Source organism: Sapajus apella, unplaced genomic scaffold, assembly GCF_009761245.1.
Source record: "Sapajus apella isolate SASKATOON/1434 unplaced genomic scaffold, GSC_monkey_1.0 scaffold7, whole genome shotgun sequence".
Taxonomy (NCBI): domain Eukaryota; kingdom Metazoa; phylum Chordata; class Mammalia; order Primates; family Cebidae; genus Sapajus; species Sapajus apella.
In genome coordinates this window covers 4,591,646-4,617,538 of record NW_022436947.1, presented here as the reverse complement: position 1 = coordinate 4,617,538, position 25,893 = coordinate 4,591,646, and the positions used below count along the sequence as shown (strand labels likewise).

Here is a 25,893-nt window from a genome sequence, read left to right as displayed (position 1 = left end):
TTATCCTTGCCATCTTCTAATTCCACAGTGAGCCATCATCTAAGGGGACCACTGAAAAACACATGTGGCTTGGAGAAGAGTTATTTGCCCTCTGAAGAGTTCTCTGCTCTGACATTTTAGACAAAGCTGTTAGCAGAGAGAGACTCTCATTTCCAACTTTCTTCATTGTTTGCAGATCAATTATTCCTGCAGAAAATAAAAAGTGACTGTTAATTTCAGTGAGGAGAGACCGGACTCTCTGAACAATGGTGTAGTCAACAGTCCTAATGTTAGATTACCCTTGGCAACTTTTTTCTCCATAGAGTGGCATCAATGCATCATCTAGCCCCATAGGAGAGGGGGGAAATTCAAACGATAATACCCCATCACATTCTGGCATTCCTGCACATTGTGGTAGATTTGCTCACTACACGCCATGCAAGACCTTTGAAGCTTCCCTTCTTGAATTCAGAGGTAGAATCTGGAAAGTTAAACACCCATTTTCCAGACTTTTTTGTAGCAGAATTTTCCACATGACCAAGTTTCTATCAAGCAGGCTTGCTTAAATGAGATGTGGAGGTAGAAGTGACCAACTAGAAGCAGGGGCCAAATGTGGGGAGACTGGATATTTCCACAAGAAAGGGGGCAGAAGTATCTGGTCTTGGAGGGACACCTGTGGTGGACTTTCCAGTGTTCAGTTCTAAGCATTATATGTGCTGAGCAGACAGTAAATGCAGCAGAAGGGTTTCTGCTAGATCAGTGACATGTGGTGTGAGTAGAGATTTCTCCTGGATCTGTTGACTTTGGCTGCATTTATTCCTGGTCTTGCAGCATCCAAGCCAGATCCTTGGCCCTCCCGGAGAGTCTTTGAACTGTTTAGTACCCTTGAATAGACCTCTTTTGCTTAATAAGCTAGAGTATATCTAAAAGCTCTTGACAGATACAATGTTTTAACTAATTTAATTAATCTATATTAATTAAACTCAATCTCTTTTCCTCAGAAATTAGAATCTCAAGTGTCCAACACAATCGTTCACCCATTTATCCCTGCCAGACTCTAATAATCTTCAGGCAAATTCCAGCTACAATCCTTCAGTCAAGAAGGATCCTTTCCCAGAGTAATACTGCCTCCATCCCTGGGAAAGCTAAATTCCAGATGTGTACCTTTCAATTTTTATTTCTGCATAAGAGCATCAATATTCTCTTTGATTCTCAGTATAGAATATCGAAATAGATAGCTACAAGGTCTCCTCAGATGAAGGATTCCAGCCAAAGGAAATCTTCAAACAAGGGTTTCCAAATTCACATCTAGTATCATTGAAATTGCAGACTGAGGCTACAGTGTGGAATTTGCATGACATTGACATAGCAATAGGAAGGATTGCTTCTATACCTCAAGAGGTAATGCTGTTACAATGGACTACGATGAATTTTAAGGCAATTTTTAACCAAAGTCAGTGGGATATTTAGTAATTCTCTGGTGTTTGGTTAGCAACTCTCAAATTAAGCCTCCCCCTACCTCCTAATCAAGTCACTTAATCTCTTAGCCTTATTATTACAAATAGAGTAGCAAAGATATTCTCCAGCCTTCCTCAATTTAATGCTGGATATTCGCAGACTTGCTACCATCTTTATGTCATTCTAAAATTTAAAGAGTGTGATTTTTGAACTGAAAACCAAGCAGTTTACATATTAATTCATGGCCATTTCCAGCCCCCCCAAAAAGAGGTCAGAAACTAAGCAAAGAAGCTCTCTAAAATAGAAAAGAAACAAAAATCAAACAAACAAAAACAGATCCTGATCACATGTTTAATTAGAATAATAAAGACAGAAAAAGAGGGCACTTTCTGTCAATAAGCTGAGTGACTGGATTATACGAAATATATGAGCCACCTAGCCACGTTTCAACCAATGACAGATCACATAGAGAACTATGGTTCCATTAGGGTACAGTGGAGCTGAGAAATTGCTATCACTTATTAGTAGTGGAAGGCAGCACATTACTCACATGCCCATGGTGATGAGGATGTAAATAAACTTACTGCACTGCCAGTCTTGTAAAAGTGTAACACGGACAATTATGTACACTACATAATACTTGACAGTGACTATGTTACTGGCTTATGTATTTACTATACTGTACTTTTAATCATTATTTTAGAGTGTACTCCTCTACTTACTAAAAAATAAAAATAAAGTTAACTATAAAAAGCCTCAGGCAAGTCCTTCAGGAGGTATTTCAGAAGAAGGCATTGTTATCATAGGAGATGACATATTACTCTTCCTGAAGACCTTCCAGTGGGACAAGGTACAGTGGCAGAAGACAGTGATGTTGATGATCCTGACCCTGTGTAGGCCTAGGTTAATGTGTGTTCGTGTCTTTTTTTTAACAAAAACTTTAAAAAGGTTTAAAAAATTAAAAATGTGTATGGAATAAAGATATAAAGAAAGAAGATATTTGGTATAGCTATACAATGTGTTTGAATTTTAAGTGCTATTTTAAAAGCGTCAAAAGTTAAAAATTTTTTTTTTTTTTTTTTTTTTTTTTTTTTTTGAGACGGAGTTTTGCTCTTGTTACCCAGGCTGGAGTGCAATGGCGCGATCTCGGCTCACCACAACCTCCGCCTCCTAGGTTCAGGCAATTCTCCTGCCTCAGCCTCCTGAGTAGCTGGGACTACAGGCACGCGCCACCATGCCCAGCTAATTTTTTGTAGTTTTAGTAGAGACGGGGTTTCACCATGTTGACCAGGATGGTCTTGATCTCTTGACCTCGTGATCCACCCGCCTCGGCCTCCCAAAGTGCTGGGATTACAGGCTTGAGCCACCGCGCCCGGCCTTAAAAAAAAGTTTATAAACTAAAAAAGTTACCGTAAATTGAGGTTCATTTATTGTTGGAGAAAGAAAAATATCTTCTCATAAATTTCATGTCACTTAAGTGTATAGTGTTTACAGAGTCTATGGTATTGCACACTAATGTCCTATGCCTTCACATTCACTCACTGTTCATGCAGTGACTCACACAGAGCAACTTTCAGTCCTGCAAGCTCTGTTCATAGTAAATGCCCTGCAGAGATGTACCATGTTTTCTTTTACACCATATTTTTACTATACCTTTTCAACGTTTGGACATGTTTAGATACAGGAATAACTATTGTGTTACAGTATCCCACAGTATTCAGTACAGTAACAAATTGTATAGATTTGCAGCCTAGGGGCAATAGACTATACCTTACAGCCTAGGTACACAGTAGGCTCCACGTCTAGTTTTGTGTAAGTGCACCCTACGATGTTCACACGAGAATGAAATCACCTAAGGATACATTTCTCAGAACATGTCCCTGTTGATAAGTGACACGTGATTGTAATTAAACTCATAGTTTGACAATTACTGATTTTCTTCATGACTATAATGCCCTTTAATCATCACTATAAAAAGTCCCTTTCCTACCACTCTCATGTTTGAAATAAGGCAGAAAAAATGACATCAACAGAGAACAAAACCAGGAACTGACTCTACTACCAGAAAACAGGATGAACATGGGTAAGTCATTGATTTTCTCTGTCCTCATTTGTTACATGGGTATAAGATCAGACATTAGGCAAGGTTCCCAGAAGCTCTACCATTTAAAGCTTCTAGACATAAAGATTCATCTAATGAATATGACAGAGTTTCATGAGTTTATAATACCAAGGGGCAGCACTGTGCAATTAAAAAGGCAGTGGGTCTTTTTTATCAGTCTGACTTTGAATCTGAATCCGGTTTCACTGCTTACAAGCTGTGAAACCCTGCATGAGTTGCTTAACATTTCTGAGCCTATGCTTTTTCACACATAAAGCAGGATAAATAAAATGTATGCTTAGAGTTGCTTTAAGGCTTAAATTAAATGACTAGGCACTCCTACCCCAGTGCCCAATTCAAAATTAGTGAGTTCCCTACTTCTATCTCCTTCACATATTGAATTAAAATAGGAAAAAATGTTGATGATGTACTCTTTCCTGGAGGAAGAAAATAATTTATAAATTCATCATTTTGAGAAAAGTTTCGTTAAATGACTACTGCAGTTTCCACCCAAAAGGAAGGAAATCAGTATATTGAAAAGATATCTGTACCCCAATGTTTGCTGCAGCCCTGTTAATGATAGCTAAGATTTAGAAGCAACCTAAGTGTCCATCAACAGAGGAACAGGTAAAGAAAATGTGGCACATATACACAATGGAGTACAATTCAGCCATAAAAAATAAGGAGATTCCGTCATTTGCAACAACATGGATAGAAATGGAGATCATTAGGTTAAGTAAAACAAGACAGGCACAGAAAGAGAAACATTGCATGTCCTCACTTATTTGTGGGATCTAAAATCAAAACAAACGCAAGGACATAGAGAGTAGAATGGCTATCAGAGGCTGGGAAGGGTAGTGAGCAGGGGGTGGGATGGTTACTGGGTATGAGAAATAGAAAGAAAGAATAAAACCTACTATTTGATAGCACAGAAGGGTGACTATAGTCAATAATAACTTAATTGTACATTTTAAAATAACTTAAAGAGTGTAATTAGATTGTTACTTAAAGGATAAATGCTTGAGGGAATGGACACTACATTCTCCATAATGTACTTATTTCACATTGCAGGCCTGTATCAAAACATCTCATGCACCCCATAAATATATAAGCACCATATATCCAGAAAAATTAAAAAAAAAAAAGATAAAGTTCACCTTCTCCTATTTCTTTTTTTTTTATGTTAATGGACTGTAGAAACTTTAAAATTTAATTCTAAATTTCTTTTAATTGACTATACTTATAATGTATAATATGTTTTTTCCCATTTATTTATTTTATTGCATTTTAGGTTTTGGGGTACACGTGAAGAACAGCAAGATTGTTGCATAGGTACACACGTGGCAGTGTGATTTGCTGCCTTCCTCCCCATCACCTACATCTGGCATCTCTCCCCTTGCTATCTCTCCCCAGCTCCCCACCCCCCACCGTCCCTATTAAAACCCATGGAGGTTAGTTTATACCTATGTGTGATTTAGGTGAGAAATCAGTAGAATACAAATGGAAAGATAACATGAATTTAGAGTTAGCCAAATCTTAGCACTGTTGTTTATTAGAGATATGCCCCTGGTCAAATAAATTAACCAGTGTTCCTCAGTTTCCTTTTTATAATACCCACCTGCAAGAATATATGGGACTTTATAAGTTACTATGTGGAAAACATCTAGAGCAATGCATAGCAGTTGAAATGGAATAATGATAATGATAGTATAGATTCCATTCATTATTATTTGCTTTCCCATTGATCAGAAGAATGTGATCTAACTTAAAGTTAGAGACTTGCAAAGGAAAAGCTGCAGTATCTATCCCAGGTTATTTGAGAAAAATAGTATGAAAACATATACAACTTAAATATGCCACTAGTAAAATATGCCATGGAATGTGTATGTGTGTGTGAGTGTGTGTGTGTCCTCTAAGAAAATTTTCTATCTGACACATATTCCTGGCTCAACTCCTACAATAAGAATATTCTTTTTGCCAAGCACAGTACTTCACACCTGTAATCCCAGCACTTTGGGAGGCTGAGGCAGGTGGCTCATTCGAGGTCAGGAGTTCAAGACCAGCCAGACCAACATGGTGAAACCCCATTTCTACTAAAAAGACAAAAAAAATAGCCGTAGGTGGTGGCACATGCCTGTAATCCCAGCTACTAGGGAAGCTGAGGCAAGAGAATCACTTGAGCCCAAGAGGTGAAGGTCGCAGTGAACCAAAATCTTGTCACTGCACTTCAGCCTGGGCGACAGAGCGAGACTCTGTCTCAAAAAAGAAAAAAAAAAAAGAATATTATTCTTTTTGCGAGTGCCTCAGTGCCAGAACAGTATTAAGATTCTCCACTGTTGAGATGGAAAAGATTGGTTAGTTTTAACAAAGGCATGTCATACACAAAGGGAAGGATGAATTTTAATGACCTATAAATTGCATAACTGGTAGTTTGAAACATAAAACTCACTCAGTAATCATATTTTAAATTAATTGTATATTATAATTTATTTACACATAAATATTACAGAATGTCTATCCATTTGAAATACTTTTACTGTCATTTTTTCAAGCTGAAAACCTGGAACAAACTAACCCTTCTTTACATGTTATTAGATGAGGTACTGTAAAAAGATGAAATATACACCAGTTCAAGTATTTTAAAAAAATTCACTTATTTACCAAATATCCTTTAGAGTTCTTTCTTAATCATGTTCTCTGCTTTGTCCCATTTATTCCAAACTTTTCAACATTTTCTGTGTTCACCCAGCCCCGCCATCTTCTACCTAATCATGTCCCCACTTTTTCCCCCTATTATTAAGTTGAATTTTCTCTTTCCCATAGGAAATAACAAGACAGTGCACGTGTATGTGTGTGTGTATGTGTGTGTGTGTGCATGTTGTATGTGTATGCATGTGTGTGTGGTCTCTTATCAATGGATTCTATACTAGAGCAGTTGTTCTCAATTTTGGCTGCATCTTAAAACCTTCTGAGATGCATTTAAAATTTTTAAACTACTGATGCTGATTTGGTTAGTCTGTTTTATGCTTGGACACTGGGAATTTTGCAAGTACCCACAGAATCTTCTAATGTGCAGCCCAGGTTGAGCACCACTGTGCTAGAATGTGGAAGCTTCTTTAATTTCTTTTCCTTTCAGTTCTGTATTTATGCTGAATATTTTGGTTCTACAGCTGGATTAAAAATAAATTATTTTGATGACAGTAACTCTGAATTCTTCCATTTTGGGGAATGTTTCCCTTAGTAGATATGGCACTGATTTTGCTTAGATTTATGTGGTTGTCTCTGGACAAGTGATATTTGGAAAGTTGGCACAAGTGCTCACTGCAGTCACCCCAGCCCTGCTTTATGTGTTCCAAAAACCACACGACAACAGCAGCGATTTCCATGATCTGGAAAGGGCAGCCTGAATCCCAGATTCACCATCTGCAGGTCCAGCCTGTGCCTGGCCATCCTGAATCTGCAGGTAACCATTTCTATGGACAACGCCAGCAGAGGCCAAAAAGCCAGGCCTATGAAAAATAGAGTCCTTTCTGGCTACCAGCAGGAAACTAGCCAATCTCCCTTAGCTTCTGAAAATTTTGTTTTCCTGTTTTTATTCATTATGAACATTTCTTACATGGTCATTTTTCTGAATTTCTCCTTATAATTTCTCTGACAGTATGAATTTTCAGGACCACCTTAGAGTTAAAATATATGACTACAGCCCAAGAGGGTATTTGAATTTAGAGTTCATGGAGGCCTATTGTATTAGTTGGCTACAGCTGCCATAACAAAGTACCCCAGATTTGGTGGCTTAAACAATAGAAATTGATTGATTGATGGATTGATTGATTGACTGATTGTCTTGCAGTTCTGGAGGCTACAAGCCTAAGATCAAGGCATCTGTAGGGCTGGTTTCTTCTGAAGGTTCTCTCTGTGGCTCATAGATGGCATTCTTCTCCCTCTGTCTTCACACAGTCTTCCCTCTGTGTATTTTTGTGTTCTAATCTCCTCTTATAAAGACACCAGCCACACTGGATTAGGGCCTATCCTTGTGGCTGCATTCTATATTAATTAAAGACTCTGACCCCAAATACAGTGACATTCTGAGGTACTGGGGGTCAAACCTTCAGCATATGAATTTGGGGAATCACAACTCAGACCATAACATCTATGAAATAAACGATATTATTTCCCTCAATTGGGATCCTTCTATGTATGAATCCATGGCCATAATGAATGTTTTCGCCCACTCCAGCAAGAGAGCAGAGCGTGAATTTCTGAGTGTTATTTAAAAAGTCTGTGATGAATGTAGTTGGTAATCAAATTGAACTCAAAAAAATATAAAGGCTCTGAAAAGAAGTGCAGAACCCATTCATTATGCAGTGAATAAAAGGAAAATGTAAAATAATTTTCCTGATTTTGTGAAAACTGTATTTCAGATAATCTGGGGGAAGTTTGATTTAAAATTATCTCCTTCATGAACATTCTGAGTTTGTTTTTTTTGTCGGGATACAGTTCCAATTAAGAGCTTGGAATATATGGTCAGCACATAACAAGTGTCTCAGCTGGTTTCTTTTGCTATATTATTTATTTGGGTTAGGAGACTGTACCAATCTCCTCATCTATGCAGAGGACTTCAGTTTGAACTCACAGACTGCCTGCTTGAAAGTATTTTTGTGATTCTCAGTATAGAGGACTTCCTCAGTCACTTCCTTCAGGTATTTCACCTAACATTTCCTTCTGGAAAATGTGGGTTTTCCAGATCTTGCCCGAGTCCATTGATCCATCAGAATTGTGGTATAATGGAAACAACTTACCTTGAGGCTTGGGCTTGGTCAGTTTGCCACAGGGCTTGGAGATGGTGACCGTCTTCTGGCATTCAGCATTGTGCAGGGCTCGCTTCAGACTTCCAGTTCTGGTCTTTAGCGCCGTGTTCAGGTCACACTCTCCCCAGGCCTGGAACTGGTATTTGCACTCCGCTAAAGGCAGGGTCGAACCAAACAGAAATCCTTGAAAGATTCTACTGTACTTCCATGATAACAAAGGCACACTTTTATTTGTAACTTTTTGCATTGAAATAATCATGGAGGCATGTGCAGCCATAAGAAATAATACAGAATGTATGCATGTGTATTGAGATCTGCTCAATTCTATCACATGTGTAGATGCATATAATCACCATCACCATTAATTTATAGGACAGTCCCAACACACCAGTGGGTCATTCTTTATAGTCATGGCCTAGCCACCTTCCTCCCTCCCCACCTCTTTAATCCCTGGCAGCTCCTAATCTGTTCTCTAGCTCTACCACTTTTCTAGCTTAAAAATGTTGCATAAATGGAATTCTACAACATGTAAACTTCTGAGATTGGCTTTCATTTTTACTTAGCATAGCTTTCTGAAGATCCATCCAAGTTGTGTGTATTAATAGTCTGTTTCTTCCTATTTCTGAGTAGTATTCCATAGTACCAATGCACTCTACTTTGTTTAACCGTTCGTCAGTTGAGGGACATCCAAGTTGTTTCCAGCTTTGGGTTATTGCAAATACAACTGCTATATAAATTCATGTATAGGTTTTTATGAAAACATATGTTTTCATTTCTCTGGGATAAATGACCAAGAAACTGCATGGTAAATGTATGTTTCATTTTGTAAAAAACTGCAATACTTTTTTTCTACTGTGGCTGTATCACATTACGATTTCTATTGGCAACATATGAGGGGTCCAGTTTCCCTTCATCCTCACTAGCATTTGGTCTTGTCACTATTTTTTATTCTAGTCACTTTGCTGGATGTAGAGTGATATCCCATTATGGTTTCAATTTCTATTCCATAATAAGGGAAAGATGTTGAATATATTTTCAGGAGTTTATTTGTTGCATATATATCCTCTCTGGTAAAATGCTGTTAATGTCTTTGCCCCACTTTCTTATTGAACTGTTAAGTTTTATTTTGTTTTGTGTTTTTTGTTTGTTTGTTTGTTTTACTGTTGAGTTTGAGAGTTCTTTAATATTCTCAATATAAGCCCTTTAAGATAGACCTTTTAAACTTTTTGTAAGTGGGTTTTTAAGGTACCCATATACAATGTAAGACCAAATGTACCTGATCTCCATCACACTTTTGTAGAATTTATCTATCTCCATTCAAATAAAAATAACCCAAAGATTATAGAGGGAGAAAAGATAAACATGTATACACCCACTGTCCTTCCTCACTTGCCTATGGGCCACAGTGCATTTCCACAGAACACAGGGAGAAGATTTCAGGCATCATGTCCTACCATGGCTAAGAAAGACAAACAGTGTGGATTGTGGATGAAAGAGGTTATTTGAGGGTTCAATACTAGATATAAAGTTGCAAGTGTTGAGAGATCCTGTCTCAGATAGATAGATCAGGCCAGCATAAGAATGACTCTAGTCAGTGGGAGAAGGATCTATGAAAAGTGGTTATGAGCATCCCTGCTGGACTCAGTAAGTGAATCTGTGAACCTGTGTGGAGGGTAGGGAGGGATCAAATGAGAGAGAAGGCCTGAAAGTGACAGGGAGAAACATGGAGAAAGAGGAGAATAAATAAGAAAAGAGGAAAGGAAAATCAAAGGAACATAGAAATAGAAAGGAGAGAGAAGATAGATCAATGAACATTATTAGGAGAAATCAAGGATATATTTTATGTCCCTTTGGAAAGGCAATGGTTTTCAACCAAGGATGATTTTGACCAGCAGGGGACATTTGGCCATAGATATATGGAGACGATTTTAGTTTTGACATATGGAGTGGGTGAGGGATCCTCCTGGAAACTAGTGAGTAGAAGCCAGGGATGCTACTAAATACCCTAAAATTCACAAGACAGCCTCTACAACAAAGAATTGCCTGGCCTGAAATGGCACCAATGTCAAAGTTGAGAAACACTGGGGTTGGAAAAGATGTCTGGTCTCTTTGTGTCTGATAAGATAAAGTTATTTAAAATAAAAATTCAACATTAAAAAGATTGGTGGAAACATCTGAGAATTATCTCAGAGTAGGAGATTAACTCAGTAGCTTGAGGATTACCTCCAAATTGCTTTTTCCAGTTGCAGGGGATCTTACATCTCTGGGTCTTCATGGTTTGCTTGCACTCAGCTCCAGTCCGAGTGCCCTCCCGCGTGCCCAGCCCACAGTCTCCACTGGTGGGCACACACACGCTCCACTGCCATTCTCCACAGTCAGACTTCTTCACTTTTTTTTCTGAATGAAAGGAAGAAAGCCTAATCAACACACGGAAAACTCCTTAACTTCTAGATATAACCAAGTTCATTCCTGAACACCTTCATTGCAGGATCTATGCTTTTTATCTCTATCCTTATTGTCTAGTGAATAAGAGAAACATGATAGATATTAACCAAATGATTGAATCAATGAATGATCAAGAGAAGAGAGAAAGAAAACTGAGAAAAGAGCTAAAACTAATATTAATTTAATTCTGTCTTACTATGTGCCAGAGACTGTGTTAAGTGATTTAGTGGCATCTCCTTTTAGAAGCAAACATTTCTGTAAAAGAAGAGATGGTAAAAAATAGTTAAGCCTAAAAATCGAGAAAATGTTCTATTAAAAATAACAGTTGTCAGCCAGGCGTGGTGGCTCACACCTGTACTCCCAGCACTTTGGTGGGCTGAGGCGGGCAGATAACGAGGACAGGAGTTCAAGTCCAGCCTGACCAACATGGTGAAACCCCATTTCTATTCAAAATAACAAAAAAATTAGCCGGGCGTGGTGGTGCATGCCTTTAATCCCAGCTACTCAGGAGGCTGTGGCAGGAGAATTGTTTGAGCACGGGAATCAGAGACTGCAGTGAGTTGAGATCATGCCACTGCACTCCAGCCTGGCAACAGAGCGAGACTCCATCTCAAAAGAAAAAAAAAAAGAAAGAAATAACAGTTGTCAAATGAGCCATTTCAATGCAAGTTACTATTCCTTTCTCTGTCTTGTGGAAGGAATGACATCATACAAATATGGTGAATCACAGATTTAAACAGACTCCCAGTTCCACAGCCTGCTTATGACTTTGGGAGTGTCATAGAGAAGGTGCTTTATCTTCTCTGTGCCTTCGCTTCCTCCTCTGTAAATCTGAGATTAAGGAGAAAAACAAGTTGGAGTGCATTTTTTGAGGAATAGAGGTAATATAAGTAAAGCACCTGATTGCTTGTCAGTGTGCTGTACACAGTAGCTGCTAATGTGATCATTATATTAATGATCATCAACGTTACACAATCCAGGACTTACAATGGGAGAAAAATAAGACAGCATATTTCTTAGCTTCCTCTAAATAATTAGAAAAAAAAGGGAAGATGGAAGGAATAGAGGAAAAGAAAGGGAGGGAGACAGAGTAAGAAAGAGGAAGGAAAAGCAGGTAATTGGGTTAGATGGACATTAATCAATGAAGCCTCTTGCCTTCAGGACCCTACTGCTTACCTGGTTTCTCTTTCTTTCCTGCTTCAGCATTATCTACAGCTGCCAGTATGAAAATGAATGCCAGGAAGACAGCTGCAAATTTTTGACGCTGCTGCTGGTACTGTTGAGCCTGCATTCTAGGAATAAACAGAGAGAGAGAAGAAGGTGGCGTTAACCTAAGTCAGAGAGGAAGACTCATTGAACCTCTTGATGAAAGGCTCCCCTTTCCATTTCTGGAATGTTAGATTTCAGGAACACTCAGATCAATTATCTTGGGTAGAATTTTATCTTTTCTCACCAGCAGCCACTGAAATAAGTGCTCTTCTGCAATCAATCACATATTCACCAACAAAACGCAACAGTTCTCCACATAAGACTTCACAACTATTTGCTAAGTATGACTCAGAAATTAAGGAGGCAAAAGAACTTTGAAGGCATGCACTTGAACACACTCCTATAGTCTTGCTGATAGCATCATTTGGTAATACCAACGACTATAGCCATCTTCAAAATTCTGACAATCTTAGAAACAACCATGGCAATGGCATTACAGTACACAAGACCAATTTGAGTAGACATAATGAATGAATTATCTATACAAGTATATGCTTACTCTTTCTATCTAGATGTATATATATATATATATATATATATATATATATATATAAGCCAACATTCTGCCCTTTTTAAAATCATTGTCACAATCATTACTATCATCTTATCATTTTTCCCTTATTTATTCATCTACCAAAGAGTGAATCCCAGAAGTAGAGCCGGCACACCTGTGATACATATCAAACACACTTATAAACTCACATGTGTTAAAGATCCTCTAATCTTAGGATATGGTGAAGTATTTACACTTGCTCATAATAGAAAATGCTCACATTTGATGTGAATCAAAACCCCAAGATATCATTAGAAAGACTCTCCTAGACCTTGACCTACAGCAGCCTAGTGTCAATATGGTCACTTGGTCAAAACACCATTGAGAAAGTCTCAGCCCAAGCTCCAGGACAACCCACTTCCCAATGGCTATACCAAATCATGGCTGCAGCAATTTGCCTGGCAGTTATTGAGCTCCATCTACTGTGCTAGTGGTGTTTTATACTTCATATAAAAACGATAGTAATGACCTATGATCATCACCTGATAATTTTTTTTTTTACAGAAGTGGTAACATTAGTTTAGGTGTTTTAACATTCTCTTTAGTGTGAACAATAAAACTTTTCATGTATATAAGGGATTGAGATTATTCTGTTCTCTAATTTCTTTTTCTCATTCAAATATATCTATGAAATGATATCCTTGCCAGTGAATTTTCTCCTTTTCTGTGGCATTGGATAACCTGTCTCTTATTAGTGTTATTTATTTATTTTTAATTTTACTTTAAGTTCCAGGATACATGTGTGAAACTTGCAGGTTTGTTACATAGGTATATGTGTGCAATGGTGGTTTGCTACACCTAGTAACCCATCCTCTAAGTTCCCTCCGCTCCACCCTCCACCCCCCAAATAGGTCCTGGTATGTGATGTTCCCCTCCCTGTGTCCATGTGTTCTCATTGTTCAACTTCCAGTTGTGAGTGAGAACATGTGGTATTTAGTTTCCTGTTCCTATATTAGTTTGCTGAGAATGATGGCTTCCAGTTTCACCCATGTCCCTGCAAAGGACATGATCTCATTCCTTGTTATGGTTGCCTAGTATTCCATGGTGTATATGTACCACATTTTCTTTATCCAGATGGGCATTTGGGCTGGTTTTACATGCTATTTTACAATAGCATGACTTTGCTATTGTAAACAGTGCCGTAGTAAACATACATGTGCATGTGTCTTTATAATAGAATAATTTATATTCCTTTGGGTATATACCCAGTAATGGGATGGCTGGATCAAATGGTATTTCTGGTTCTGGATCTTTGAGGAATCTCCACACTGTCTTCCACAATGGTTGAACTAATTTCCAGAATTTACAAGGAACTTAAACAAACTTTTAAGAAAAAAACAAACAATCCCATCAAAAAGTGGGCAAAGGTTATGAACAGACACCTTTCTAAAGAAGACATTTATTCAGCCAACAAACATATGAAAAAAAGCTCAACATCACTGATCATTAGAGAAATGCAAATCAAAACCACAATCAGAGACCATCTCACATCAATCAGAATGGTAATTATTAAGAAGTCAAGAAACAATAGATACTGGCAAGGCTGTGGAGACATAGAAAAGCTTTTACACTGTTGGTGGGAATGTAAATTAGCATTGTTTTATAAAATTGATGATTTTGGATTCCAACATACGGATGTAGTATATTTCACTTATCAATTAAAATTAATATTTTGCTCCTTTAGGTTTTTTTCCCTGAATCAGTAGCCTAAAATAGCTACTCATTAGTTCCAGCACTTTCTGCAACATAAGATCATTTTCTTGTTCTTCCTCCTGGGGCTAAATTCTTATTATTTTAGATTGGTACAAAAATAATCATGGTTTTTGCCCTTAAAGTGGATCACACCCGTAGTCCCAGCACTTTGGGAGGCTGAGGCGGGCAAATTACGAGATCAGGAGTTCAAGACCAGCCTGGCCAACATGGTGAAACCCCATCTCTATCAGAGACCCAAAAAATTACCCAGGTGTGGTACATGCCTGTAATCCCAGCTACTCGGGAGGCTGAGGTAGGAGAATCCCTTGAACCTGGGTGGCAGAGGTTGCAGTGAACTGAGATTGTGCCATTGCACTCCAGCCTTAGTGACAGAGGAAGACTCTGTCTCAAAGAAAATAAAAATATACATATAATATATATATTTATATATTCTTTTTGCAGAGTGTAACTACAGTTACTTTTGCACCAACCTAATACCTCATGAATGGTCACACAGCAAAGTTTCTACTGACTCTGAGGCTTTTTCTGTGCTTTTAATTGCACGTGAATGATAAAAGAAGCCAATCTAGACTCACTGGTTTGCAAGTCTTGTCAGAGTTCTCTGAGTTGGGCGCTCTGGTACATCTGTACTACTCTATCTTTTCAAAATATATTCAAATGTCATTTAAAATTATTCAGTGTAAAGTAAAGCAAAGCGGAAGTCTTTGAGCTTTCCCCAGAGTCTGTCCGAGAGCCTCTTTCTGCCACTTTGGCAGAATCTTTTCATTTCAATATTTTTAGAGGGCAAATTAATTTTTTGATTCAGAACTTTTAAATTATAATGTATTTCTTTCCAATTTAGAATTTATCTGCATTTTCAACAATGACTTACAAATGTCGGAAGTATTTAGGTGGCTGTGAATTACTGTGAGAATTTAAAGTTCCCATGGAGAAAGCACAGCTCTTGAGAGAAATTTCTGCCCAAGACAAAGAATGCCCCCCCATAGTCCTCTAACAACTACAGCAGGAAGAGAGGTCAGAAGCACCTCAGAGCCCACTGGAGAAACATGATTACCTGGCAGAAATAGAAAGACTCTACTTTCCATAAGTAATACTATAACACATCTATACACACACACGCACACACAGAGGTATTAATGCCAAGGTGCTATCACTGGCAAGCTTTAACCTCTGCATTTCTTGTTTTATATTGTTAAACTCTTGTTTTCATCACTATTTTCAAAAAGATTTCTCTTAATCCAGTTCTATTCATGTATTTCAAGGGAAAAAAACACACTGGCCAGAATTTCCAAATCAAATAAAATTTTTAGTATAGAATGGTCTACTGAACAAGTCATTGTAACTGAAATATGAGCTGACTGGAAAGAAGCGAAGATAGGTACTGGATGGGAACTGGAGAGATAGAATGAAAATGCACTCTACTGGCCTCTGATGTTAATTTAGAATAATTAGAAATATTAAGAATTGAGTAAATGGTGCATTCCAGCACTTAAATCTTCTAAGAAAAAAATGAACACATGTCCATGTGTACAGTGGGTCGCCTGTGTACAATATGTGTTCAACAATAACTTTAAATTAAAGAACATTGTTCTTCTCAACCTCTTCTCCCCTTCCTTCTATTTTGCCCATCATTCTACTTAAGCCTATATTTTCAGAGCTTAGATATTTCTCGGTAGATAAAATGAAAAAAGGTTATTTAAAAGAAGAGAGTGAGGAGGTTTAGAAACGGAATGACTAAATTTATCCAAAAATTCAAGTATGCCCAAAACAATACCCAATTAGCCTGCCGGTGCCTTGCTGTTATAGTAAATACTTGAGTAATTAGTATATGGGTAGATAACAGTTCCCCTTGCTTGTGATATTTGCATAGTTGATTATTTGTCCTTAGCACCAAGTGAGGGCAAAAACCCTTCCTGTATGATGTCTGACCCTGCTTGTTCTCCAACAGACTGTGTGCCATGAAAGCAGAGGCAAAAACATTGATCCTAAGGAAGTGATAAGGATCATGGAATGTTTTTTTACACTGGGAAAAATAAAGTAGCGCAACAATAAAGGCTTACTAAATTGGCTCCATTCTTTTGAATAATTTACTTCTTACCCTCCTTTTCTACTGCCATCATTCTTGTACTTGCCACAATAGACTTAATTGCATAATAACAATTAGATTGAAGAATACCATATTTGGATGCTGGTGCCTGAAAATTATTGTGATCTCAATGAATGATTAAAGGACATTAAAGAAACCAGCTCTAGGGGAATGTGTTTATCTATTAAATCCCAATCTCTTTTCTAACTGTTTAGATGAAGAGAGCTCCCCTTTTCCTTAGCATTTTAATGAGATCTAGAATTTTCAAGATGGTAGTATCTAAAGTAAATACAGGGAAAGGATGCTGGAAACTGTCCTTCAGTGTCCTATTTGGAAGAATTAATACAGGATCTGGAGGCAGAAGCTTTAGCTCAAACTTCAGCTATACCACTTACTTTTTGAGAGTGTTCCTGAGCAAATCACCAAATCACAACGAATTGAACTGTTATGACATCTGCAGAATGGGGGTGATTATAACAATTTCTTGAGAGACTTGTCATAAAGATCACAAGATACAGACATAGAGATAACTCAGAATATTAAGAAATATAGTATTAGTTGCTGAATAAAATTAGTATACCCCTATACTCTTATTACTTACTATAAAGAAGTTTTGATTAAAAATAATAAGCATTATACTTTGTTTTATCTAGTATTATCCAAAAGCAAAATAAAACAAACAAAAAGGAACAGAGAGAGACATGATTTAATTAAGACCAACTAAAGTTCTGTTCAGCCTTATCAGGGCACAGATTAATTCTGCTTTTACTTCTTGGAAGCTTAATAAGAGCTCCAGGACCTTCATCCCCAGTATTTCTTTTAAGTCTGCTGAAGTCAAGAGGTCCAATGTTGCAATGTCGAGAATTAGCAAATGTGTAAATGCAGTTCAACCTGTATGAAATGAGAAAAACCATCTCACTTTGCAACTACATGTTATACCCTTCATGTGATAAAACTATTCCACCTCCTACTTTTCATTTAAAACACCTAAGATTTAAAAATAGCTAATACTCATTACACTTTTTGCTAGTGAAAAATATTACCAAAACATGGCATTAAATAGAGGAATACACAGTCATAATAAAAGACTGTCTCTGCCCTTTGTCAATACCTGGGAGATATAATTTACCAAAGCAATGCTGGAAACCATCAGTTTTGACAGCAGCATTGTATGACAGTAAATGATTTGAGATGCTTCTGCATTATTTGTTTCACATTGTTAGATCATTTTAGATATTGTGCGATTAAGTTGCATAAACTCTCATGAAATAGTAATTTTCTGACCTCTTTATTGTAAAACAAAACACAAGTTATAGAAAAACCACACAAACCCACTAAAAAGCTTAGCAAATTATTATAAGATAAAATATTTTTCCAGTCATGTTAGAAGGCTTTACATGTTCCCCATCACAATGGCAGTCCCATCCCTCCAAAAGTAACTAATGTAGTAATTATTTCTTTGTATTATTTGAAGGTTTTATTCAAGGGTGCTTCTCTAGACTTGTCTAATTTTATTTTAAACTTTTAAACTGATACATCTCTTAATTTGTTTTTACTACACAGGATTATCCCCCATCATTTTCTTTTTCTTGCTTTTTACATTTTACAAAACCCAGGCCATTTAATTATTAGTATCCCATACTCCAGATTTTGATGACTGCAAATCTATGGTGCAATTCAATATTCCTTTGTTCAGCTGCAAATTGGCAACTGGATGCAGAGGCTTAGTCAGACTCAGGTGCTATTCTTTTGGCAAGAATATAAATAGCACTGTGTTTTTTCACCAGGAGCTACAAGATATTTAGGTTTTGCTCTTTTGTGATGCTAAAAGCCACTAGTACTGAATGAGTATGGATAAGGGTTGCAAAATGGTGATATTCTTATTCTAGTCTTTCATTTTCATTCAATACTTGACATAATCCCATAAAGAAATGTTTTCCTTCATCTAATATTTTGTTAAGCTGTTCATAAAGTTCATAAGTCCATAAAGATATATGAGATAAATGCTTCTTTACTTTTCAAGACTATGGCTTTCAAGATTATGAATTTGCTCTCTACCATCATTAAAATACTGCCAATCACTTTTTCTTTTTTAATGTTATTATAAATTCATGCATTTATTCATATTTGACAGGTTTTAAGCCATCATATTCTTTTCATCTTTATTGAGGCTCTAATTGTCCCATCTTTGGCCTATGTAAGCTTCACTAAATTAAGTTGTCTTGTGAATTATTTTAACACTAGCTTTATAATCTTTGATAAGTTACTTGCTATCTGGTATATCAAGATTTTCCAGGTCTGTCCTTCAAGAATACTTGTTTGTTCATTTCTATAATCATAAATTATGTTTTAAGACCAAAATCTGGGCACTAAGGATGTTCAGCTTCGATGAGTTGGTCTTTATTTCCAGGCCATTTTCTGTGAGCAGAGTGAGGAAAGGACAAAGGAAATGATAGAACTAAATATAAATTAATGATCTGATTATCTCACATTACATAAACATTAGTCTCATGATAATAATAGTAAACCCACCAATTATGAATTTTAAAAGCAGTTAAAATGATTTTACATAGGTGATCTCCTTTTGGCCCTGATTTTGATAGTTGCTTGACATCTATGTAATCAGACATTTTAGTCATTACATACTTACAGGGGTCAAGAGAAATGTTCCTCTCTGCCCTCTGAAGGTTACTTAAAAATCACTGAGAAAAGGTAAATGAATAGGACAAAAGGCATATAAATTTATTTGATCATATTTCTATGTAACATGGGAGTATTCAGAATAAAGACCCAAAGATTCAGAAGAAAAGCTATCTATTTTTATGCCTAGGCTCAACAAAATATGGACAGCTGTGTATAAGTACAACTGGGCAAAAGGTGTAATCTAGTGCTAACAACAGGCTGAAGGAGGAAACCCGGCAAGGCCTGCCTGTTTAGATTCTTCTTGGTCTCTCTGTACCCTTCGTTTCTCTGCATGTGGGGCAGGGCCCTCTCCGGAATGGAGATCTTATGACTTATCCTCAAACAAGGTAGGTCAGATAATGTCTTTATGGCCAGTTATTACACAGAAAGCTTTAGGGAAGTTAAGAGTATTATCTTCAGGTTTTACGGCTGGCTTTGGGGAATGACATGCCTTATGGAAGAGTTTCCATGACTATTCATCATCTATTTTACTTTTCCTTATAAATATAATATTATTTTAGCTGAGACGCTCAAAAGATTTTTTTCTTTAAAGTACAATTTTCCTGAAAATTAACTAGCTAATTTTCATTTTGGGTAAATAGTCTCAGACAGTGATCTGAGAATCTGAGGATCTTTGCTTTGTCTATTTTCAGTATTTGTCATTTTATCTCAAATCCTATTTATATTTTTTATTTAAAAGAAATTGCCTTTTTAATCTTCAACTTATCTTAAGGTATTACTTGTGTTTATTCAATCTTGTGCTCCTTCTCGTTTAGCTTTATTTCCAAAATAGATTATCATTCTAATTCTTTCCTAGTTTTGTCACCTCATTGCTGAGTTTTTCTGATCATGATTTGTGATGTCCTTTTACATTTTATATCATTTGTTAATGTTTTCTAGCTTATTTTGAAACAGTAGGATACAAAGTTTTTTGTTGTTCTGTTTCTTGAGCACCTTCAGAAATTCTTGTATTGCCCACATGAATAATGGTCTGCCCCTTTTTCTGTTCATTTTCTCCTTTTAAATTACTTTGTATAAGATTTGACCTCAATACATTTCTCTTGTTCATCTGTGTGTTCACATAACTTTTCTAATTTCATAAAATCTGTTCTTCTGTTATTTCATATAATGGCAAAAAATACGGTATCTCTCTTTCTGAGATATTCAGGTTCTGTTCTCTTCTTACTTTTATCTGGTCTCTCTCTTTCTGTATTGTTTCTATTGTTGCTTTCTTGATCAATTTTGATTTTATTCACAGCAGTTTATCCTTACAGTGGGTTCCTGTCCCATAAGGGAGTCCTGGTGGGTCAGCTTTTATTCTCACATTGGCTCACCATGATCTGCAGTGCACTTGTGTGGGCTGTTCTGGGTTCTCCCCTTGTCAGATCTGTCTGATGTTTTGTTGCTTCTCCCTGTCTTGTTTTTTCAAACACCAATAGCATGCAAGTCTTGTGGTTACTAGTGGTTTGTTCCCATCAACTTTTATTTTCAGGTTTGTGAGAAAAAAATCTATCATGATTTTTGTTTGAAATCTTTTTTTTTTTTTCCCATTTATTTATTTTATTGCATTTTACATTTTGGGGTACAAGTGAAGAACATGCAAAATTGTTGCATAGGAACACACGTGGCAGTGTGATTTGCTGCCTTCCTCCCCATCACCTACATCTGGCATTTTTCCCCTTGCTATCTCTCCCCAGCTTCCCACCCCCCACCCTCCCTCCCCTATTTCCCCCCAACTGACCCCAGTGTGTAGTGCTCCCCTCCCTGTGTCCATGTGTTCTCATTGTTCAACACCTGCCTATGAGTGAGAACATGCGGTGTTTGATCTTCTGCTCTTCTGTCAGTTTGCTGAGAATCTTGACCATGGGTTTTGGTCTTACTATCTGTCAAGCTGCTCCATCTATTTTTATGTGAAGATTCAGGAAGTTTCCAAAACTATCTTGACACCTCTTTCCACCCCAAATTAACATGTTCTTTCATTATACATTTTGGGGTCACCTACCCTATGTCAGCCACTGGTTGCTATTCTCAAGACACAACAGTGACAAGAGATAAGACAGATGTTTTAGCTTGTTCTCATGAAGCGTGCACTCCAATAAAGCATCGGTGACAAGTAAATAGCCAATTATAATTCACTGTCCTCTCATAAGAAGTACAGGATGCCATGAAATATAAGGGAAGGGCAATTATTTTGCATTTCCCTTTTTGGATTGTGAATTAATTTTAAGACAGGGATTCCGTTAAGGCCAAAGACTTAATTTCCCTGAAGTTCCCTATAAAGTGAACAAATCCACTTATAGGTAGAAGTTCTTTTATAAGGTATTAACCATTAATAAATGTCCTGATTATTTTAGTCATACAGTCAAATGCCTGTCTTTTCTTACTCACCAGAAATAATTTTAATTTAGTTTAAGAAAGTACAGTATTCATTTAGTTAACAAATTTATTTATAGTACTTACCATATTCAAGGATCTGTTTTAAGCAGTTTACAAATATAGACTCATGGTAATATTAACTGATATTTGGATCATTACAAATAGGGTTGCCATTTGCTAAATTACTCAACAATTATGTATTTGTAAGAGTTGCGTCCTTTGTGGCCTACATTATTCTAGGCAATAAACATAAGGAGTTGAACAACACAAACAGGATTTCTGACCACACAATGCTTATATTTAGTGGACAAGCTAGAAAATAACATGTAAACAAATAGACGAGTAAAGAGATTCATAAACAAGGTAATTTCTAATTGTGGTAAATATGTTAAAATAAAATTTAAAATGATATCATAAAGAGTGACGAAAGGAGGACGATTTAGGTAGGGGGTTATATGTAGCTTCGTACCTATGGCTAAGAAAGAGCCAGTGAAGCATGGTATCTCTACTGATAATATTTGGCATCATGGATTCCCAATTATCACTTTTCCTTCCTTGCTATTCTCTTCTGAGACTAGAAGGCCTCCAAGCTTTTAACATTCTTCTAGAATTCAATAGTTAGCCATCCATTTCTCCTGATTGACATTGTTCTCCCCACTCTACTGCAGGCTCTGCAGCCACATAATCTTCCTAGTTTTGACCAACATCAATTTCTCACTCTTATTGGCTCACTAGTCGGCAACCTGATCAAACCTGAAATCATACCAATTCATAATCTGTATTAATATATAATGTCATGATTTCAGAAATAAAAACAAACAAATCATAGTTTTAAGAAATTTTTACATTTCCCAAGAAAAATAATGACTCTTTTAAAATTTAAACATGATATCACAGAGTGTTCTTTTCTCATGTGTTCTGACTTGGTAATATACTAGAAAATCCATTTTGACTAAAAGCATGGAGGCTTTTCACCTCTGCTCCCTATTAATCATTACAAGGATGAGTGGGTTTCATGAGAACTGTCTTCTACTACAAATTCATCTCTAATTATACAGAAGCATGCAGGCATAAGAAAGGAACAAATAAATCAATGAAAACAAGTATTCAAAGGAAATGCATTGGGTTTTCTCTTTATAATATAACTGTGGTAGTAAATGTATCTTTGTTCAATTATTCTGGGGAGCTAAATGAGTTCAAGGAGCACTGGGTTGGTTGTATTATTCCTTTACTGCTTTAATTTATTACAACTGAAAGGAACTGGAGACTGAATTTGAGAATTACAGAATTGTTTCATTTTCTCCTAATCCTTTCCATGTCTATCTGCTACAATGTGGTATAGGGAAGCAAATAAGTGTTTTAGACCAAGTCAGACCTGAGTGAGAATCTCAACTCTGGCTAGGGAATCTGAAGCAATACATTTAGTTTCTCTGAAAATTATTTTTATTAGCAACAGACGCGGGAATAATATCTTCCCCACAAAGTTTTGGAATTAGAAATTACATATGAAAATTAAGCAACACAGCAGACACACAAGATCTTTTCTCGATAAGCTTTTCTAACTTCCATTGCAGCCTCCTTGCCCCTTCATCTTTAATTGTACAAAGTCAATAAATGGACACTGTGGATTAAATTTCCCTATGCCTGCATGCAAAACACTGCATGTTCCCTGGGTAAAAATAGTAATTCAATTCTTCCTTTTACCAGATTATTGTACTATCTTCCTAATTCATCTTCCCGTTGCCTTTCTTATTTCCTTCTAAACAACAATCCGCTGAGACCAAGAGGTCTAGACTATCTTAGAAACTTTCTTTCTTGGAGTCACTCTTTCAATCTATCTTCTCCCCTTCTGCACCCAATCTATATATCTTTAGCCAGAAAGAAGTACTTATAATTATTTAAGCCCAGAAACGTTTTAATTAACTGGTCTTTTGCTCATGCTATATGCTGTGTGATTAGAAGTTCTTTCCCAAACTCATTTACCTGGCAAATCCTCATCATCGTCCAAGATTTAGCTCAAGGCATTCACTCTCAACAAAGCGTTTGCCAAGAAAATAGTACCTCTGTCTCTGGAGCACATTGTGCCACTTCTATTCCACAGACCCTCCTTATTCACAACCTTTAATGTGCACATGGCAAATTATTGATTCCATAAAATGTGGCATATAAAACTGAAAAGGAAATGACATGAGCCATCTAGACCATTATATTTAGTAACCATTATATCTTTAAACCTCTTCAATTTCTCTTCTTTGATTATCAATACTAGCAACTGACTCTCTTTTAAAGAGTTATTTCTCTCTAAAAAACTAAAAGTAAAATAAAATAAAGTCCCACATTATAATTTTGATACATAAAGGAGGTAGAGAATAACAAAGCTCTCCTGAAAGGCAGATACTGGAATTCCACTATAGTTTATTAGTAGCTGATTAATTGGTTCACACACACTAGCCAATAAGTAAATTCTCATCTGAGAGAAACTACCAGTAACACAAGTCATGGATGTTTGAGGTCGTATTAGAATAACTGACATTTAGAATACTGTCTACTGATGAAGTTCTATCAAAAGCCTTTGGATAATACTGTAATTTTCTGTGCATGAATGTGTGATTGTGATTGTGTCATACAATGTGTATGTGTATACATAATAGTGTGTGTGTGTATATACAAATGCATTCATCTTCCTTCAGTAATCAACACATCCTTTAAGGGAGAGAACGTTATCTCTCTGTTATTCATTTCTAAGGTTTAGAACAGTGTTGACACATAGATTTCATCTATATATTTGTTAAATCAATGAATAAGATAAAGAAAAAGAAAAATAGCCTTGGTAGTCAAGGTAATAACTGAACATAGTATCTAAAATAACACTCACCTACACATCCCTGTTCCCTTACTGGGCTTTACTTTTTCCTTGGCATGAATTAATGTTGGATGTTGTATTAGTCGTTTTCATACTGCTCTAAAGAACTGCCTGAGTCTGCGTAACTTATAAAGGAAAGAGGTTTAATTGACTTGCAGTTCAGCATGGCTGGGGACGCCTCAGAAAATTTACCATCACGGCAGAAGTCAAAGGGACATCAAGGCACCTCCTTCACAATGCAGCAGGAAGGAGAATGAATGCAGGAGGAACTACCAAATACTTATGAAACCATCAGATCTCAGGAAACTCAGTATTACCACAACAGCATGGGAGAAACTGCCCCCATGATCCAATTACCTCCACCTGGTCCCACTCTTGACACACAAGGATTATGGGGATTATGAGGATTGCAATTTAAAGATGAAATTTTGGATGGGGACACAGCCACATCATACCAGATGTATTATGTCTTTATTTTTATTTGTTAATTGTCTATCTTCCTCTTGAGGGTAGGCCTTTAAAGAACAGAAACAGGTGCTGGTCATTACAATAAAATTTAGGACTAGAGGTGAGGAGGCACACAGAAATATGAAAAGACATCCCAAGAGATCTGCAGAGCGCTGGGCATTATCTGCTATATGAACAATCATACATTTTAATTCCTTTTTTTTTTTTTTAAGTCAAAGGGCTTTGATTTTAGAATAGCTCATTTTTAAAACTACTCGTCAGTAGTTTTCTTCTCAGCTTACAAGCCAAAAACTTTATTAGGCAATATTCCATTTTCATTTTATCTTTCTACTTTATAAATTAACTTAAAACTGATTATTTCTTCTGTCTCCTGTCACTTTTCTTTCTTTATGTTCATTAACTCTTTTTTAAATCACAAAAACCTCATATGGATTTATTGTCAAATGGTTTGACAATTGCCTGTAGATACCTACAGTATCTCATAAGCAGGCATTATAGTTATGATGGAATCTGCTGCTAAATCAGCAACTCACCTTGGCCTTCTTAAGCTGCTTTATTTGAACACTAAGTCATGAAAATCATGTGTCCCAGTATATGCATCCACAACCTCAGGTACACCCTATTTTCACTAAGTGCATGTCAATTTGATGAATCAAGTAAGACATTTACTTAATTTTGTATGACTCTGTGCCAAAAAAGAGAGCTTTCTGGCTGAACTATTTCCATGGTATGGTGGTGCTTGCTGGAGAAATTATACCTTTCTTATTCACCAATTTTTAGAATACCAAGGACAGGCTTGGCCTGTTTTAGGGAGTGGAAATATGAGAAATGAATATAGCTGGGTGCGTGGCTCATGCCTGTAATCCCAGCACTTTGGGAGGCTGAGGCGGGTGGATCACGAGGTTAGGAGTTTGAGACCAGCCTGACCAACATGGTGAAACCCCGTCTCTACCAAAAAAAAAAAAAAATACAAAAATTAGCTGGGCTTACTGGTGCACACCTGTAATCTCAGCTACGCAGGAGGCTGAGGCAGGAGAATTGCTTGAACCCACGAGGCGGAAGTTGCAGTAAGTGGAGATCGTGCCACTGCAC

At 36.8% G+C, this 25,893-nt stretch overlaps 1 protein-coding gene across 4 annotated transcripts in view; it reads right to left on the bottom strand.

Moving 5' to 3' along the window:
• PTN (pleiotrophin) overlaps positions 1 to 25,893 on the bottom strand; it is a 114,533-nt gene that overhangs the window by 14,884 nt on the left and 73,756 nt on the right. For 2 of the 4 annotated variants that reach the window (XM_032275892.1, XM_032275894.1), the window contains exons 2-4: positions 11,968 to 12,083; positions 10,570 to 10,743; positions 8,338 to 8,499 (exon numbers count right to left, since the gene is read on the bottom strand). In XM_032275892.1, coding sequence (XP_032131783.1) covers positions 8,338 to 8,499; positions 10,570 to 10,743; positions 11,968 to 12,082 — 451 coding nt within the window. In that variant the 5' untranslated portion in view covers position 12,083. Of the gene's footprint in view, positions 1 to 8,337; positions 8,500 to 10,569; positions 10,744 to 11,960; positions 12,084 to 13,733; positions 13,738 to 25,893 lie in introns of all 4 variants that reach the window. The other 2 variants (XM_032275893.1, XM_032275895.1) reach the window with 2 other exon arrangements.